Below are 15,892 nucleotides of genomic sequence, written 5' to 3' on the forward strand. Positions count from 1 at the left end.
ATGGGCAAAGTCCTTTATTGGCCAAGGGCTAAGGCAATGCTGTGGGAGGGGGCACGCGTCTCCCCCCCCCACGCGGCCCCACTGCTCCTGAGGGTCCATAGCGGGGTGGGGGGGGCCCCCGCTCCCACGGGTTCCTCACCCCCGTGTTAAGGCCACTGGAAAAATGGGGACGGTCCCAGCGCTGTGTGAGGAGGGAGCCCCCCCCGCCCCCACATCTCACTCCACATCGTCCCCAGGATCAGCAGAGGGTCCCTGCGGGACGGGGGGTCCGGGGGGGTGGGCTACAGGAGGGTGCAGTCCGAGCTCTGCTTGTGCCGCTGTCTCCGCTCCGGGGTCGGGCGGCCGCCCTGCTGCGCTCGGCCCTGCGGGAAGACACCGGGGCTGGGGCCGGGGGGAGGACGGAGCAGAGGGGCACAAGGAGGGGACCCCGATACCTGGGGGGGGGCCGGGGCCGGCCGCTGCTGCTGCTGCTGCTGGTACTCCTCCTGCTGCAGCTGGCGAGCCAGCTCCAGGTCACTGAGCGCAGAGGGGCCCTGGCCCTGCTGCTGCTGCAGGGATAGGGCCATCATGTAGTCCTGGGCACGGGGGAGAAAATGCAGAGAGGGGTGGGCACAGCGCCGGGGGGCACCCGTCTCGCCGGGAGCGGGGGGGGGGTCCTCCCGTCCCTCGTGGCACCGTGGGTCAGCCCCTCACCTGGTCCAGCTGGCTCTGCTCCGGCGCGGCCGCCTCCTTGCCCAGCGCGTGGCTGAGGTGGAACTGCGTGTCGCAGAAGCAGCTGTCGCCGTCCACGTTGTGGAGGCTCTCCCACACCACCCGCTCCTCCTGCAGGAAGCCCTGGTCCGTCACCAGCAAGTACAGGTGGCCCTGGGGACAGGGGATGGGGACAGCACGTCTCAGAACCGCGGGGGGGGGCAGGGACCTCACAGCCCCCTCCCCTTCTGCAGCCTGGCTGCCCCCCAGCAGCTCAGGCTGCGCCGGCCCCGTCCACGGGGGCACCCCCACTGCCCCGGGAACCTCACACCCCCTGAGCGAGGGATTCCCTCCTCTCCCCTCGTCACAATCTCTCCTCTTTCAGCTTAAAACCGCTCCCTCCATCCCATCCCCATTCAAAGTCGCCCTCTGTTTTGGGCCCTGCAGGGCTGTGCTCGGGCCGTGCAGGGCAGCGGGGCCGGGCTCGGCGCTGGGTCACGGCCGCACCTTGTGCTTTATCATGGTGCTGAAGTGGTTGTTGCGGAAGAAGACGCTCAGCTCTTCCTCCTTCACGGCGGCCGTCAGCTCGCACAGCCCGTGGTAGGTGAGCTGGGAGGCCGTGGACTCCAGGAACTGCTCAGCGATCAGCCCTGGGGGCGGCGGGGACGTGAGGGCGCAGCCGGGGCGGCGTGGGGCAGCCCCGGGCCCCCAGCACAGCTCCCACCTTCAGTCACCAGGTTGGAGTCGCCGGAGTGCTTGCAGGTGATGATCTTCTCCACCAGTTGGTTGTAGCTCAGCTTGCCCACGGCTCGCACCACCTCGGGGTTCTGGGGCCGGGGGGAAGCGTAGGGAACGGTGAGGATGGGAGAACTTACACTGAGCTCGGCCCCACGGCGGCATCCCTCGGGGACATCAGTGTGTCACCGCCCGTCCCCGCCTCACCTGCGGGTCCACCAGCCAGCCGTGGTACAGCGGGATGTTGAGGAGGTCGAAGACGATGCACTCGGGGGTGTACTCGAAGTCAGAGACGCCCGTGAAGCGCACGTTCACGTCCAGACCCGTCGAGAGCTTGGGCAGCACCATCATGGTGTCGTTGACGTTCTGGGGGGGGGAATGGAAGCACCAGGTCCTGCTCAGGAGGAGCAGCCCAGCCCGGTGCCCTGCAATGGGTTTGCCGTGGGCTGGGAGACGCGTGGCACTGCGCTGTCCACACACCGCACGTGAAAGCAGAGCGGGTGCGTGCCCCCCCCGCCCGACCTCGCCCCTCACCTGCTGGAAGTTCAGCTGCAGCCCCTCCGACTTCTCCTGGGGTCTGATGGACAGGATGCAGTCCCCTTGGATGCAGCGGAGGTGAACGGTCACTCCGGGGCTCCCAGCAGCACACAGAGCCCAGCACAGCTCAGCACCACGCTGGGAATCCCTCCCCTGCCGGTTCCTGCCCTTCCCAAACAACCCCCCACCCCCCCCCCCAAAAAAAAAGGGTCTGGGCCCCGCATCCTCCTCCTCCTCCACACCCAGAGGGAACGTCCCACAGAAGCTGTGCATGGGGAGCGTGATGGGGGGACAGACCCCGCGGGCAGTGGATGGGAACCACCGCCCCGCGCCCAACCCAGGAGCCCGCAGCGACAACACTGCTCCCCCCGCTGCTCCCGCTCACCCAGATGTGCCATCAGCTCATCCGACGTCACCACCTCCTTCTGGGGGGGCAGCTTCACCTGGAAGCACATTGGATGGGAGGGGGACGGTCAGCAGTGCCCCACAGCGCCGTAAGCCCCCCGACTCGGGGCACAGATCAAGGCAGAAGAGGCAGCAGGGGGAGACGCCTTCGCTCCCCTTTTCCTTCTCGCTTTGTTATCTCACCCCCCGCTGCTCACCTTCCACTGCAAGAAGAGGATGTTCATGATGGCCAGGAGCGGGCAGGGCCCGTTCTCACTCTGGGTGATGATGGGCGTCCGCTCTCCCTTCCACGTGATCCATTTCACGCAGTAGAAATCGGGCTCAGGCTCGCGGGCGGGGGAGCGGGCGCTGGGGGGCTCGGCTGCCGGCTGCGGGGCTCCCCCCAGGGATGCATCGCTCACACTGGGGCCGGGCAGATCCTCCCGGGCACCTTGGCTTCTGCTCTCCTGGTGCTCAGCGGGATCCTCCGTGGTGCTGGGGCCGGGCAGCTCCTCCTGTGCACCTTGGCTTCTGCTCTCCTGGTGCTCAGCGGGATCCTCTGTGGTGCTGGGGCCTGGCACCTCCTCCTGCACCGCTGGCTGCAGCTCCTGGCCGTGCTCGCTGGCGCACGGAACATCCCCCTCTTTGTCGGAACCCCCCGTGTCCTGCAGCTGCTGGCAGGGCTCAGGGCTGGGCTCCTTGCACTGGGCATCGTCCCCCATGGCTGGGAGCACTGCCCCCAGCTCAGGCTGCAGCTCCATCCCGGCGGCTCAGAGCATTCGTCGGCAGCACCACGTGGTCCCAGGGATCCGCTGAGGGCACGGACGCTCCCACCACAGCGCGCGGTTCAGTCCCAACCTCCGCTTTCTTATGATGCAAAGTTCAGATACTCCACAAAAAAACGCATGTAGGAGCCCAACTCACACACCAGGCGCTGCCCGTTGCTTTAAAATAACTGAAGCGATCCGAAGGAGCGCCGATCTGAGACGCCAACCCGCACAGCAGATCTAGAAGTCCCCTCCGGGGGCTGCTCGTCCCGCAGGGCGCTGCTGGAGGGCAGCGCTGGGCTCTGGGATGTGCTGGGCAGTGGGGCCGGGCTGCTGGGCTGTGCCACCGGCTGCTCAGCGCGGATGACAGGCAGCGCTCTCCGTGTCCCAGCTCCGTGCGTGCATCCACATTCCAGCTGACGGCAGCCCAAAGAAACCCAGCGCAGCGGGGTGTGCTCCCCGTGCCCCCCGCCAGCAAGGAACGAGGGGCGTGAAAGCCGCCAGAGCGGAGCTGCGGGCCGAAGCGTCCCACCCACACCCTGCTGACACCTCAGCCCGGAGCCGCAGGACGGTGACTGGTTGGACAAGGTGTCCTTGACGGCGTTGATCCGGCGCTGTCCCTGCTGGATGATCGCCGCAGCACGAGCCCGGAGTTACACAAACAGGACTGAGCTGCTCCGTCCCGGTGCTGGCGCGGTCGGGATCTTTCCACCTGCGGCTCTGCCCATGCCAGTGATCCTCCCACGGCTGCTCCTGCACGGACACCAGAAAGGAAACAAGTTGGACGAAGCAGCGCGTTATCCGGTCACCAACAGCGCAGCTCCGCTGTGTCCCTGAGCCCAGAGCTGCAGTGTTACCCAGACCCCGAGCCCCGAGCTGCAATGTTTCACAGCTGGGCTCCACGCAGAGCTCCAGCCGCCCCCCAACCCCCGTCCGTCCCCATCTTCCCCACTGCCAGAACCTCTCCTGCTGAGGCACACACCTCGGCTGAGTCACCAGCAGATCTCATTACGCCTTAATCCTTCTCCTTCCCCCTCCCTCACCCAATGCTGAGCTGGGTGCTGTGGAGGGATGGGCGCTTTGGCAGCGCCTTGTTTCCAACCTCGAGGGACACGGGGGGGCCGCAGCAGATGAACACAGGGAAGGCGTAGGCTGCGCTGCTGGAGCGCGGGGAAAGCGAATGAATGGCAAAGAGGAAAGGCTGAGCATCCTCGCAGCACCACCACGAGCTCCACGGGGATGCAGAGCAAAGCACAAGTGCTCAGGGCTTCCTCGCTGCCCTGCTGTCCCCCATAGCAGCAGCGGGGTCAGGGACCCACACGCTGCGCTGTCTGCACACATCTGCTCCCGCTCCACGTGGGGCTGAATGGGAAACTTCCAGGGAAAGAAGCGGGGGGAGTTTTGGAGAGCGCTGCACCGGGTCGGCGCTGGCTCCGTGCCTCTGCCACCCACTGCCACCGGGGATTGAGAGGTCAAAACGCATCCAAAGATGAGGCAAAATCCTCCAAAACGCACAGAAACCCAAACGCTCGGGTGCAAGCTCCGACAAGCGGGGGCTCTGCTGCCAAAAGGAATTCCTGGGAGCTCTCCCCGCCTCTTTCCGATGGTGAGCAGCCACTCCCCGCCACATCCCTGCGGTGTCACAGCTGGAGACGCTCGGCTCAATTCACTTCCAAAACGGGGTGAGCGGGCAGCGGGACGCCTGGAGCCCGTGGCCCTTCCCTCAGCGTGGCTCTGAGTCATCCTCCCACGTCAACGTGTCCCCAGCTCACCCCCCCGGCACCACGCAGCTCTGGCACCAGCCCTGCCCCCCAGCAGTGGCCCACGAGCTCTGGCACATGTCGCGTTCCGAAGGCACCGTCCCCACAAACCCATCCTCGGGCTCAAGGGCTCTGCAGGTCCAGAGGGTCCTGGCAGCTTTAAAGCAAACCAGCTGCAGTCCTGGAAACCGTCAGCTCCACGGGGAGAGGGCGGCTTCGCTGTGTTTGGACCAAAGCCGTGCTTCCTGCCTTCCCTGGGTGTTATGGCAATAAACACACCACGATCCCGGTGGCTTTATAACGAGACCAACCCCTTTGTCCCCCCAGGGGATGGGGACCTGCGCCCAAGGAGCCCAGCACTCTCAGAGAGAAAGACCCACGAGCAAAGCGAATGGCTTCGCGCTGCCCAAAAGCAACCTGAAAGCTCAGAGCTACGAAGGCAAAGCTCTGAGCACCGCCGGGAACGCCGCCGAGCCCAGCGTTACGCTCCAGCGCTTCGGAGGTAGGAAGCAGAAAAACAGCCCCGTGAACGTGCTCATCCCACAGCGCGAAAACAAAGAGGAATTTAGGCCCGGAGCCAGGGAAGCACTTAAACACGCTCCGAACCCTCAGCAGCTGAGTGGTCTCGAAGAAGGAAGAGCGCGGCGCCCAAAGCGAAGCACGTGCTGAAGCGTTCTGCTGGATGGAGGCCACGAAGTCACCCTGGCAGGTGCTGCCCCCGAGCTCCTCGGTGACCCACAGAGCAGCCCCGGCTGGGACGGACCTGCAGGAAGCTCAGGGCAGCGTCCCACAGCAGCAGCAGGAAAAACAGGCTCGGAAAGCCGGCGGCACGCTGGTTCACCCAGCCGCCCCGCTCCTGGTGACGGCTGGGCTCAACAGCTCTTGCTCCTCTCATTGGTACTTTTCCAAAGCACCTCTGCAGGGGGAAGGCTGCCGCAAACAGGTGCCAGGAGGAAGCCCCAGACCGGACCCACTGGTTAGGCCAGCTTTCAAGCAGGAAATCCTTCAGGATTTCTAAATCCTTTAGGATTTCCTGCACAGAGAGCACCCGAGACTCGTGGCTGCTCCCCCGGAGTGGGGAAGGGGGACAGCCACCAGGCCCAGCCCGCTCTGCTCCATGCGAGGAGCTCTCCCTGCCCACTGCAGCCGGGCAGGACAGCACGTCCTGAGGAGAGGAAGGGTTCTCCAAGCATGGAGAAAAGGAGGTGAGGAGCGGGCACAGCACTCCCTATGCCTCCCCAAGGGAGATGGACACAGAGAAGGAGCGCAGCGCTCACCTTTCCCCCAGAGTCCAGCGGTGCCATGTGGGAATGGCTCACGCCAGGCAGAAAGGTTCGGACTGGGTGTTAGGAAACGCACATCCTTAGCAGAGAGCCCCCGGACACCAGGGGCTTCTGTGGGGGAATGCGTCCGCATTCAGCAAGAGTTTGGATGCCGTCCCCCACAGCGCACTCTAGCTTGGAGTTAGTGCTGAAGAAGTCAGGACGGAATTACCTCCGTAGGTCCCTTCCAACTTGAGCTATTCCATCAATTCTAATCATTCTGCTATCGTTAATTATATCACTCCACCAATCTTTTACATCATTTGAACCCCCGGCACCTGCCAGGATCCCTCCCCAGAACACAGACAGAGCCCTGTCTGCCTTGCCACCCCCTCCCCGCGCCCCGCAGTCCCCCCCAGCCCTCCCCTTCCCCCACTCCCACCGGACCCACTCCCCACCCCCCCAGACCCTCACCTCACTGCCGCCGCCGCCGCCGATTTTTCCGCCTTTTCCCCCCTTTTTCCCCCTCCTTCCCCTCAGCACGGAGGCGCGGCCCGCACGCCGCCAGCAAGCCTACGCCGGGAGGGCGGACTTAGGGCGGAGGAGGAAGGGCGGGGGGAGGAGAAAGCGGCAAATAAACAACCACATGGCGGGGCAGGGCCCCTGAGCCGCCTTCCCCCGCCGCCGGTTGCCTTAAGGCGGGGAGAGGTTGGGAGAGAGCGGCCTGGGGCCTACGGGCGGCGCCTGCGGCCTACGGGCCGGGCCTACACCTGCGGCCTACACCTCGGGCCCAGGCCCAAGCGCCCGCGGACCGGGCCTGGGGGGCTCCGGGTATCCCCCCGCCCCGGAGCCGCTCCGCCTCTCCCGGCAGCCCGCGCGGAGCCGACGCCCCGCCCTCAGGGCCGTACCGGGCCGTACCGGGCCGTGGCGCGGGGCGGGGGCCTGGGCCGGGCGGTGGTCGCCGCCGTTATGGAGCGGTTCTTGGAGGGGCGGCGGGCGGCCCTGCAGGTAGGGACGGGAGCGGGGCTGGGGCTGTGGGGTTTGGAGATACGGAGGTGGGTGAGGAATGGGGGATGCAGGGGACAGCGGGTAGAAGGGGATACACGTGGGGACGGGAGCGGGCACAGAGGGTGCGGAGGGACCGGGGAACACGGGGGGTGCGTGGGGATGGGGGACGCAGGAGCACCGGGGAGGATACGGGGGAGTGTGGAAAAAGAGACTCGTGGGAACTGGAGTGGGCACATCCCGCAGACTGAGGTGCATGGAGGTGGAGGGGGTGCAGGGGACAAGAGGAACGCATGGACTGCAGGGTGCAGGGGTTGTGGGGAGTAACAGCCCCCCACTACTTTGCCAGGAGAGCCCGTGTTCTCCCCCCCTCACCACAGGGGCTGGAGGTGACAGCACTGCGCCCTGTGCACCTGCACCCGTGCATTGCTCTGTGGCATTCCCCCACCCCGTCCCTGGTGCTGCAGCACACGGGTGGCGGTGGGACCCCTGCCCCACGTCCCCTCCTTCACTGCGGCTTTTGGCAGAAGGTGGGGGGACCTCCAGCGAACGGCACAGGCTCTGGGCTTGCTCCGCGGCTGTTTACTTCCTCGGTGGAATAAATAAGTGAATCTGGGTTATGCTGTGAAATACTTGTCACTGGAGAAGTCTGCAGATGGGGCGTCTGCCTGGAGTGTTGTGAGCTGCGCTGAGTGCCAAGGGGAGGGAGCTGGGACAGAGGATCTGTGGGGTGACAGTGGGGTCCCTGCTGCTGCCCGGGCTGAAAAGGGGCATTTTGGGGGACAGACAGACAGCCCCAGACCGACAGCGTCTGCCAGCTGGGTGAATGGAGGTGACAGCCAGGGCTGAAAGTCCTGTCCGCCTTTCACCGCATCCGGAAAAATTACTTTGGTCTGAGGTTAAAATACTAAAAGTGGAACCTGGGAATCCACACTGGGTCCTCCATCTCCTGGTGGGTGCGGCCTCCCTGGGCGGGGGGGACCCCGTTCCCGCTGCCGCAGTGCTGTGTGACCTGGTTGGGTTTCTCCTCTCCCGATTTCTCACACGTGCGCTGCTAACGTGAGGCTTTCGAGCCGGGTGGGGCCGGGTTTCTCGCTTGGCCTGCCCATCCCTGGGAGCTGCTGCTGTTGGGTGAGGCCACAAATGGCTCCATGTGCACCGAGTCGCATCCCTGGGGGCTTTTGGGGGGCGTTGCAGAGGGGTAGATATGTCCCGACAGGGCTGACGTCTCACGCTTCGGCAGGAGCACATCCAGCGTCGCCAGGAGGTGCACGTGGTGATGGGCAATGAGGCCTGCGACCTGGACTCCACCGTGTCCGCCCTGGCCCTGGCGTATTTTCTGGCGAAGGTGAGGCTGCTTGCGCGCCGCTGGGCGGCCGGGGGGCTTGGGGGACGCCTCACCGTGTGCCGATCCCCCCGCGCAGACCTCGGTGCCGCCCAAAGCCGCCTTCGTCCCGGTGCTGAACATCCCACGCTCCGACTTCGCCCTCCGCACGGAGACGACGTTCCTGCTGCGGGAGCACGGCATCCCGGACTCCTCGCTCATCTTCCGCGACGAGATCGACCTGGCTGGGCTGCACCGCGCTGGGCTGCTCTCCCTGACGCTGGTGGACCACCATGTCCTGCCCAGGTGAGCACCGGGATGGGACGCGGCCGCCGCCCACCGCTTCCTTCTCCCCGTTGTGAAGAGGTCGGATTTCAGCCCAGGGTGGGTAACACCTTTGCCCTTCGGGGGTGTTTTTAAGGCAGGAGGAGAGGAGCAGAGGGGGCTCTGCTGACGGTGGTGCATGGCAGGGGCGTGCCGGGGCTGTGCCAGGGCTCTCACCGTCCCCATCTCATCCGCCAGCGCCGACGCAGCCCTGGAGGAGGCCGTGGTGGACGTGCTGGACCACCGGCCGCTGGAGCGGGAGTGGGGACCCAGCTGCCAGCTCACAGTGGAGCTGGTGGGCTCCTGCGCCACGCTGGTGACGGAACGGATCGCCCAGGGCCCCCCAGGCGTGCTGGACCGGACCACGGCCGCGCTGCTGCACGGTGAGGCTGGCGGGCGGGCTCTGCTCCTCCAGCGTGGGGCTCTGCTCCTGTGTGCCGACGGCCTCCGGTCCCCCCAGGCACCATCCTGCTGGACAGCGTGAACCTGAGCCCCGCCGCCGGCAAGGTGACGCCTCGCGATGTGGCGTGCGTCTCCCTGCTCGAGTCACGGTTCCCCGAGCTGCCGGCCCACGACAGCATCTACGGAGCGCTGCAGGCGGCCAAGTTTGACGTCTCAGGTCTGGCGCCGGGGGCTCGGCGGCGCCGTGCCAGGCGCTGGGATGCCTCCGTGGCGCTGACGCTCGGCCCCTCTCCCTTCCCAGGGCTGACGACGGAGCAGATGCTGCGGAAGGATCTCAAAACCATCTCTGGTGACGAACAAGTCCTCGCCATCAGCGGCATCTACATGGACATACAGGTGAGCCTCAGCGAGAGCTGACTGAGACCCAGCGCGGTACGATGGGTGACGACAGCACTCGTCCTCCTCCAGCTCTTCCTGCGCCGCCCCGGCTTGCTGCAGGACCTGGAATCTTTCTGCCGGGCTCGTGGCTACTCCGCGCTGGTGGCCATGACGGTGTCTTTTAACGAGCGCTACGAGCCCACGCGGCAGCTGGCGGTGTACAGCCAGCACGAGGCCCTGCGGAGCACGGTGAGCACGCCACGCCCAACCCCAACAAGGGGCTGGGGCGGGAGGGGGTGTCCGGAGCGAGGCTCGTTGTCCCCAGAAGCCCCCCAGTTCAGGGACGGGGCTGTCAGAGCTGCACCCCGGACGCCGCCCTCTGTCCTCTCCAGGTCTGCCGCGCGCTGGAGGAGGCCACGACCCCGGCCCTGCACCTGCAGGCCCTGCCCAGCCCCTGGCCCTGCGTCAGCGCCTACGCCCAGGGCAACACGCTGGCCTCCAGGAAGAAGGTGCTGCCCATCCTCCGGGCCGCTGTCGGCGGCGGAACGGGCACCGCAGCGGGGCCGGAGGAGGAGGCGGCCCCTCCGCCCACCCCAATGAACAGCCTGGTGGAGGAGAGCCCGCTGGCACAAGCCGTGCCCCCCGTCTGCCCCCAGGCTGTGCTGGAGCGGGTCAGCCGCATGGCTGCCGAGCAGCTCCCTCCCGACTCTGACAAGTGAGGGGTCCCTGGCGGCACTCGGGGTGCTGCAGGAGTCACATCCCCGGCACCGAGCTGCAGCTTCCTCTGTTTGAGCCTGGCTCGCTGCCTCAGCCCCCTCCTTGCTGCTGACTGCCCCCCATGCCCCCCCCCCCCTTTCCCGCTGAGGTCGGTGCCGTGGGGCCTGCATGGAGTGGGGCAGCACACGGTTAATGAAGGCACTGGGGTGGCATTAACAAATTCTCCTCCTCCTGGCCCTTGGGGGGGGGGGGGGGGGGCTGGAGTGCTGGGCCTGGACACACAACCGGCTGGAGACTGTTACCCACGATTTGAGGATTAAATTTACCTCTTCCCCCTGCTGCTGGCTCTTCGTTTTTTGTCAGGAGTCCCCGGTGCTGCCCCACGCCCCCCAAGGACACCCAGCACAGCCCCATGGGCATCCCGGCTACTGGGCTGGGTTGGGGGTGCGAACCCCCGCATCCAGCACCCCCAGCCCCCGTGCAGTGTCCCACGCCCCCAGTCCCACCAGCAGTGAGCAGTGCCGGGCAGCCCGCAGACCCCAGCTTGGCCTAGCACAAGGTTTTATTTCAAAGGGGGGGGGGGGTCGTTGGTTTGTTTTTCCAGTGGGTTTTCCAAGGGGATAAAAACTGACTCAAGCATCTGTGCTCCCTCACAAGCGCCGGGCGCTGCGGGGCTGGAGGAGCCCAGCGCTGTGCAGGAGCATCCCAGCATCCCCGGGAGCACAGGGAAGGAAGGGAAAGGAAAGGAAGGGAAAGGAAGGGAAGGCCTCAGCCGCCCGGCGTGGCTCCAGCACCTGCTCGTTCCTGTTCAGCCCCAGCGCTATTTAAACTATGTACACGTGCGCCTGAATTCGGAACCCGAGGGAGTCCCTCCTTCCTGGGGGAGCGGCCGGTGCCGGTTAAAGCCTGGTGGGGGCGGGAGAGGCCGCCAAGGTGAGGGGTTTTGAGCTTTAAAAAAAAAAAACAAAAAATATCCTAAAAAAGAAGGAAGGCGGAGGTCTGCTGGCGACGATGCCAGCTGAAGGCTGGAGGAAACGCGGGCTCGGTGGCGGTGCCGGAGCTGCAGGACGCCCTGTGCTCTTTGTAACGCCTTGCCAGCTCAGCCCCTGCGGCAGAACCGACCTCGCCACCGTCCACCGGGGAAACCGAGGCACCGGGGGCAGCGCCGAGAGGGGCCCGTGGGAGACACCGGTGCCGGCTGGGTTGTGGGGAGAGGGAGTAGTGGGAGGATTTGGCACATCTCAGCTGCGCCCGGTGTCTCCCGGCGTGGAGTGGGCTGCCCCGTTTTCCCCCGCGTTGCCGGCCCGGTGCCACGGGGAAGGAGGGATCTGTGGGGAATGACCCCGAGCCACCGGGACGGGCGCGAGCCTCGGTCTGCATAAGTTACCACGGGAATCAAGTGCTCGAGGTTGGCTTTTCCTCCGGTGTGGGGATCAGGCAGTTCAAGTTCGGGCTGAAAGAGCCAAGAATCTGCAAAGTTCAAGAGACGACAGGTTACAAGACTGCCTGAGTGGCGGCTCATTAGATGCGTTAATTAGCAGCTGCGCCTCAGGTGGTGACAACGGGCGCTCAGGGCTGCCATGCCCCTGAATGGCTGCGTACTCACATGCTACAACACCCGGGAGCTGCTCCACTGCCGCTCCCGTCCGCCCTTGGACCTCATCTCCTGGACAGCGCCTGTCTGCGGGGAGGGGAGAGAGCGGTCACCCACCGGGACAGCCCAGCACCGAGGAGTCAGGCCCCGTCATGCCACCCCCGAGAGCTGTCAGCCCCCCCGGAAAGCCAGCACGCCGGGAAGAGCCGCTGCGCGAGGGTGAGATCACACCACCCTCACACTGAGACCCATCGCTCTGCCGGTGAGATCCACCACGCAACTGTGAGCCCCACCACCCTCATGGCGGCACCCCCCACCCTGCCCCACGCCCCCGCCCCTCTCACCCACGGGGGCCGTACCATGGGCAGGCCTTCGCCCGCGGCCATGTCTCCGGAGCCGATGTGCGTCAGGTGCACGAAGTTCATGGGCTCGCCAATCATGGAGCGGTCGATCCGTCTCCTCCTCTTCTTCTGCGTGGGGACGAAAGCCGTCAGCCCCCCCGCACCCAGGACCCCACAAGACCAACACCCCGCCCCCCAGAGCTTCAGCTACTCACGGGCTGTGGCTTCTCCACGACGCAGCAGCCCAGCTTGTGCCAGAAGTCGCTCATATTTGCGGCGCCTTCCAGCTTTCCTCCTGGCGCTGCGGGGGCCGCGCCGGTGCAGAGACCCCCGTGCGCTCTCACTCCATGGGGACGGGCGGGGGGGTGGCACCTGGATGGCGGGGAAGGCACCTGAAGTGGGGACAGAGACAAGAATTTGTGCCCGAGTTGCACCAGAGCTTGATGGGCAATGGGGCACAGTGAGGTCGGGGGGAGGGGTGCGGCGGGGAAACTGAGGCACCGCGCTCGGGAAGGGGGTGGGGGAAGGGGCCGTCCTGACACCCCCAATCCAACCCTCAACCACGGAGCGGACACACACCGTGTGACCCGGACCCCGCTCCCCCCGGCGCGGGACACGGGGAGGATGCTGCCGTGGGATGGGGGGGGGACACGGCAGCGAATCGCAGCCCCCCCCAGCGAAGAGCTATAAATACGCCTGCCCTTCCGAAAAGGGACCGGAGGTTGAGCTCTTCCGCTTCGGCTCAGAGGGCGAATGGGGTGGGGGAAGAAACAAACAGGGGAGTGCAACAAACAGCACCGGGGGGGGGGGGGGAAATGGAGGGGCTGGGGAGCGGGGGACACGGCCCTGCTCTGCGGAGCAGCCCAGCAGCAGCACGGACTCGGTCCGAAGTCCACCGGAGCACAACCACCGCTTCTTGCCCTTGGGGTAGGGGGAGTGCAGGCCAGGAGCCCCCTCCCCAAAAACCCAGCGGGACGCTCAGACCCCCAAAGCCAGGTTTTCCCCCCAAAGCCGGGTTCCCTGGTTGGGGGGGGGTGGGACCCTGCAAGTGAGCACAGAGACCTTGAGGCCTCTTGGGCCCAACTGTGCAATGAGCTACACCCAGTCTCAGCTTCCGTGGGCAAAGCTTTGGGGTCTCTAGGGTGGGGGGTGAGGAGAAATGTCGCTGGTGTCATGGGGGGGAAGGGGAAATGCCACGGGGGCCTTAGGCCGGACCCAGGCCGGCACTCACAAAATGACTTCCCGGTTGGGAAAGCACCGCTCGGCCGCTCTGCGTCAGCGGGGGGGGGAAACGGAGCGGGGCCCTCCCACGGGCTCCAGAACCCCAAAACTTCAACAAAGGGTCTGACCCTTCAACCCCCCCAAGCTCAGAGAGGGCAAGGGGCTCTACTGGGGGGGGGAGGCACCGGATCGGGGGGCCCAGGACCCCCAGGATGTGGTGAAGACACGGAGACCGCTCCCAGTCTCTGGCATCGGGGTGCCCCCTCCCTAAACTCCAACAAGGGGGTGCCCGGGGGGGTCCCCCCAGCTCAGAGGGGGTCGTGTTGGGCCGGGGGGGCAGGACCCCCGCCATGAGATATAACATGGGGAGCATTCCCGATCTTTTGTGGGATCCCCCCACAAAAACTCCATCAGGGGGTGCCCAGGACCCCCCCCACCTCGAAGGGGCAGTGCTGGGGTTGGGGGGTGGGGGCAGGACCCCCGCGATGAGGCATTAAATCGGGAGCAACCCCTTCTGCCCGGCCCAGGGCGAGCGGGGCCCGCTCGCTGTGGGGCGGCCCTATAGGGCCCGGGGGGTGGGGGGGGGCGGCTACGGAGCGCCCTACACCGCTTCTAACCCCCTATCCCCCGTCCCGGTGGGGAGACCCACCCCACACCCCACACCCGCGCCGCTTTCCGGGGGTTTTGTTACGGGGTATTTTTAGGGCCCTTTTCCGCGAGGCCTTCCCCCGCCCCCACCCTCCCTCNGGGCACTGACAGGGCGGGGGGTCCCGGGGGGGCTGCAAGGCGTTGGGGGGCCCCCGCAGGACAAAGCTGGAGGCCCCGGGGCTCAGCAGGGCGGGGCTGGGGGTCCTGGGGGGCTGCTAAGGACTGGGGTGCACCCAGCGAGGCTGAGGGGGGTCCCCGGGGGGGAGGGGTGGGGCTGCTGAAGGGGCTGGGGGCGCAGGGAGGGCTGAGGGAGGATTCGGGGGGATCCAGCAAAGCTGGGGGGCTCAGCAGAGCTGGGCTGGGGGCTGCTAAGGATTGAGGGACCCCAGCGGGATTTGGGGGGCTCAGCAAAGCTGGGGGGCTCACTGCCACAGCTCAGCAAAGCCGATGTGCGGGCTGGGGGGGGGAGCCTGTGAGGAGCGGGGGGCTCTGCAAGGCTTGGGGTGCCCAGCAAAGCTGGGGGTCCTAGGTCTCATCGGGGTCGGGGGCTTGGCTCACGGCTGGAAGCAGCCCCCCGCCCGCCCTGCGTGGCCGCTTGCCCCCCGGGGCACCTTCCTGCCTCATTGTCTCCTTCTGGACCAAAAAAAAAAAATAAAATGAAATAAAGCAGAAATTTGTCACCTGCTCCATGACCAGAAGCACTGCAAAACCTTTCTCGGACACGGGCACCCCCGGGCCCCCACCCCGCGCTTACCCACAGCCCACGGCCCTTGGGGGTGCCGGGCACCCCGCAGCCTCATCCGCAGGGAGACAGCGTTTGCCTGCAGGCCGGAATCGGGGTGATTTCCCCCCAGAACAGCGCTCCGGGCTGCGGCAGGTGGGCCACCCCCCCTCCGCACGCTCAGCGCCTCCGCCACCGCCTCGGTCCCTCCCCAGCCGTCCCTCCATCCCATCTGTCCGTCCCCACGCGGGTGGGGGCCGCTGACTCATCTGCCCACGCCCCCCCCCCCCCCCCACGGCGGGCGCTGCGAGGGGCTGCATTGCAGACCCGGGTGCGCCAACAGACAAAAGCGACGCCGCAGCGCAGAGGTTGCGGAGGCACAAAGAGAAGCAGCGGCCTGCAGCCCACCGCCCTCCGCAGGTACGGCCGCCATGGGTGGGGGGACAAGGGGGGGGACACGGGGCGTTGGCACCCCGGCATTTTGGGGGTGACACGCACGCCCGGTGCCACGCACATTGGTCACCGTTTCCCAATTATTTTCAGAACGGTTCGGGTCGGAAGGGATCTCAAGGGTTTGGATTCAGGTGCCGTGCAGTGCGGGGGGGGGGGGGTGCTTCTTGCGCCTTGGTCGCCTTTTCCCGATTATTTTTAATCTCCATTGCTCATCAGCAGCCCCTTGTCCGCCCGCCCCAGCTGCCAGCTCCGAGCATGGCGCTGCCGGGGCCGTGCCCCAGGAGGCGGCTATTTAAAACACTGCGGTGACACGGGAGCCCTTCACAGCCTTCCCCACGCCACGGGGGAGCTTAAATTTAGCCGTCAGTCCCCCCCGCTGCAGGGCTGGGCTCGAGGAGCACCTGAGTCATCCCTTCGGATTCAGGGCACGAAACGGGGGCACGCAGGAAGAGGAGGGCGCTTTGGGGTGGGGTAACAGCCCCCGGAGGGCTCAGCGCTGCGCACAGAGGGAATTGGTGCAGAAATGGGGCAAGACCCTTTTGCTGGGGAGGGGCTCGCTCGGGAAGTGGCTCCTGTCCCCACCCACAGAGCAGATGATGCTGTCCTTCCCCACAGATTGATCCCCTTTT

General features: G+C 66.4%; 4 protein-coding genes across 6 annotated transcripts in view; 2 read left to right on the forward strand and 2 right to left on the reverse strand.

The window, feature by feature from the left end:
- Nucleotides 1-6,780, reverse strand: MINDY1 (MINDY lysine 48 deubiquitinase 1). 3 transcript variants are annotated; one of them, XM_021376541.1, is made up of 10 exons: nt 6,610-6,780; nt 2,565-3,866; nt 2,348-2,405; nt 1,960-2,024; nt 1,633-1,791; nt 1,415-1,517; nt 1,198-1,340; nt 694-864; nt 435-575; nt 226-362 (listed from the first exon to the last, which is right to left on the reverse strand). In XM_021376541.1, exons 2-10 carry the CDS (start codon nt 3,105-3,107, stop codon nt 282-284), a joined length of 1,464 nt encoding a protein of 487 aa, XP_021232216.1. In that variant the 5' UTR covers nt 3,108-3,866; nt 6,610-6,780; the 3' UTR covers nt 226-281. The 3 variants fall into 3 exon arrangements, with proteins under 3 accessions (XP_021232214.1, XP_021232215.1, XP_021232216.1); XM_021376539.1 differs by having other exon boundaries at nt 1-575; XM_021376540.1 differs by lacking the exon at nt 6,610-6,780 and adding an exon at nt 6,151-6,267 and having other exon boundaries at nt 1-575.
- Nucleotides 6,822-10,624, forward strand: PRUNE1 (prune exopolyphosphatase 1). The gene is made up of 8 exons (XM_021376542.1): nt 6,822-7,143; nt 8,384-8,488; nt 8,565-8,770; nt 8,987-9,171; nt 9,249-9,407; nt 9,492-9,586; nt 9,659-9,817; nt 9,961-10,624. Exons 1-8 carry the CDS (start codon nt 7,105-7,107, stop codon nt 10,285-10,287), a joined length of 1,275 nt encoding a protein of 424 aa, XP_021232217.1. The 5' UTR covers nt 6,822-7,104; the 3' UTR covers nt 10,288-10,624.
- Nucleotides 10,830-12,612, reverse strand: CDC42SE1 (CDC42 small effector 1; the record flags this gene model as incomplete). Its single annotated transcript, XM_021376545.1, is given in 4 exon segments — nt 10,830-11,755; nt 11,892-11,966; nt 12,239-12,349; nt 12,436-12,612. Coding segments are annotated over 3 exon segments (237 nt in total). The 3' UTR covers nt 10,830-11,755; nt 11,892-11,894.
- MLLT11 (MLLT11, transcription factor 7 cofactor) overlaps nt 14,845-15,892 on the forward strand; it is a 1,772-nt gene continuing 724 nt past the window's right edge. Inside the window, exon 1 of the mRNA XM_021376546.1 lies at nt 14,845-15,230. The gene's annotated coding sequence lies outside the window, so the exon portion shown is untranslated. The remainder of the gene's footprint in view (nt 15,231-15,892) is intronic.

Source organism: Numida meleagris, chromosome 24, assembly GCF_002078875.1.
Source record: "Numida meleagris isolate 19003 breed g44 Domestic line chromosome 24, NumMel1.0, whole genome shotgun sequence".
Lineage (NCBI taxonomy): Eukaryota > Metazoa > Chordata > Aves > Galliformes > Numididae > Numida > Numida meleagris.

Excerpts from the sequence above, each read along its gene's own strand:
- PRUNE1 (XM_021376542.1), top strand. The coding sequence starts at position 7,105 with ATGGAGCGGTTCTTGGAGGGGCGGCGGGCGGCCCTGCAG. Across the intron at positions 8,771-8,986 it reads GACCACCATGTCCTGCCCAG|CGCCGACGCAGCCCTGGAGG; the intron begins GTGAGCACCGGG and ends CTCATCCGCCAG. Across the intron at positions 9,172-9,248 it reads CACGGCCGCGCTGCTGCACG|GCACCATCCTGCTGGACAGC; the intron begins GTGAGGCTGGCG and ends CGGTCCCCCCAG.
- MINDY1 (XM_021376539.1), bottom strand. The coding sequence starts at position 3,107 with ATGGAGCTGCAGCCTGAGCTGGGGGCAGTGCTCCCAGCCATGGGGGAC. Across the intron at positions 1,792-1,959 it reads TGCAGCTGAACTTCCAGCAG|AACGTCAACGACACCATGAT; the intron begins GTGAGGGGCGAG and ends TCCCCCCCCCAG. Across the intron at positions 1,518-1,632 it reads GCTGGCTGGTGGACCCGCAG|AACCCCGAGGTGGTGCGAGC; the intron begins GTGAGGCGGGGA and ends CCCCGGCCCCAG.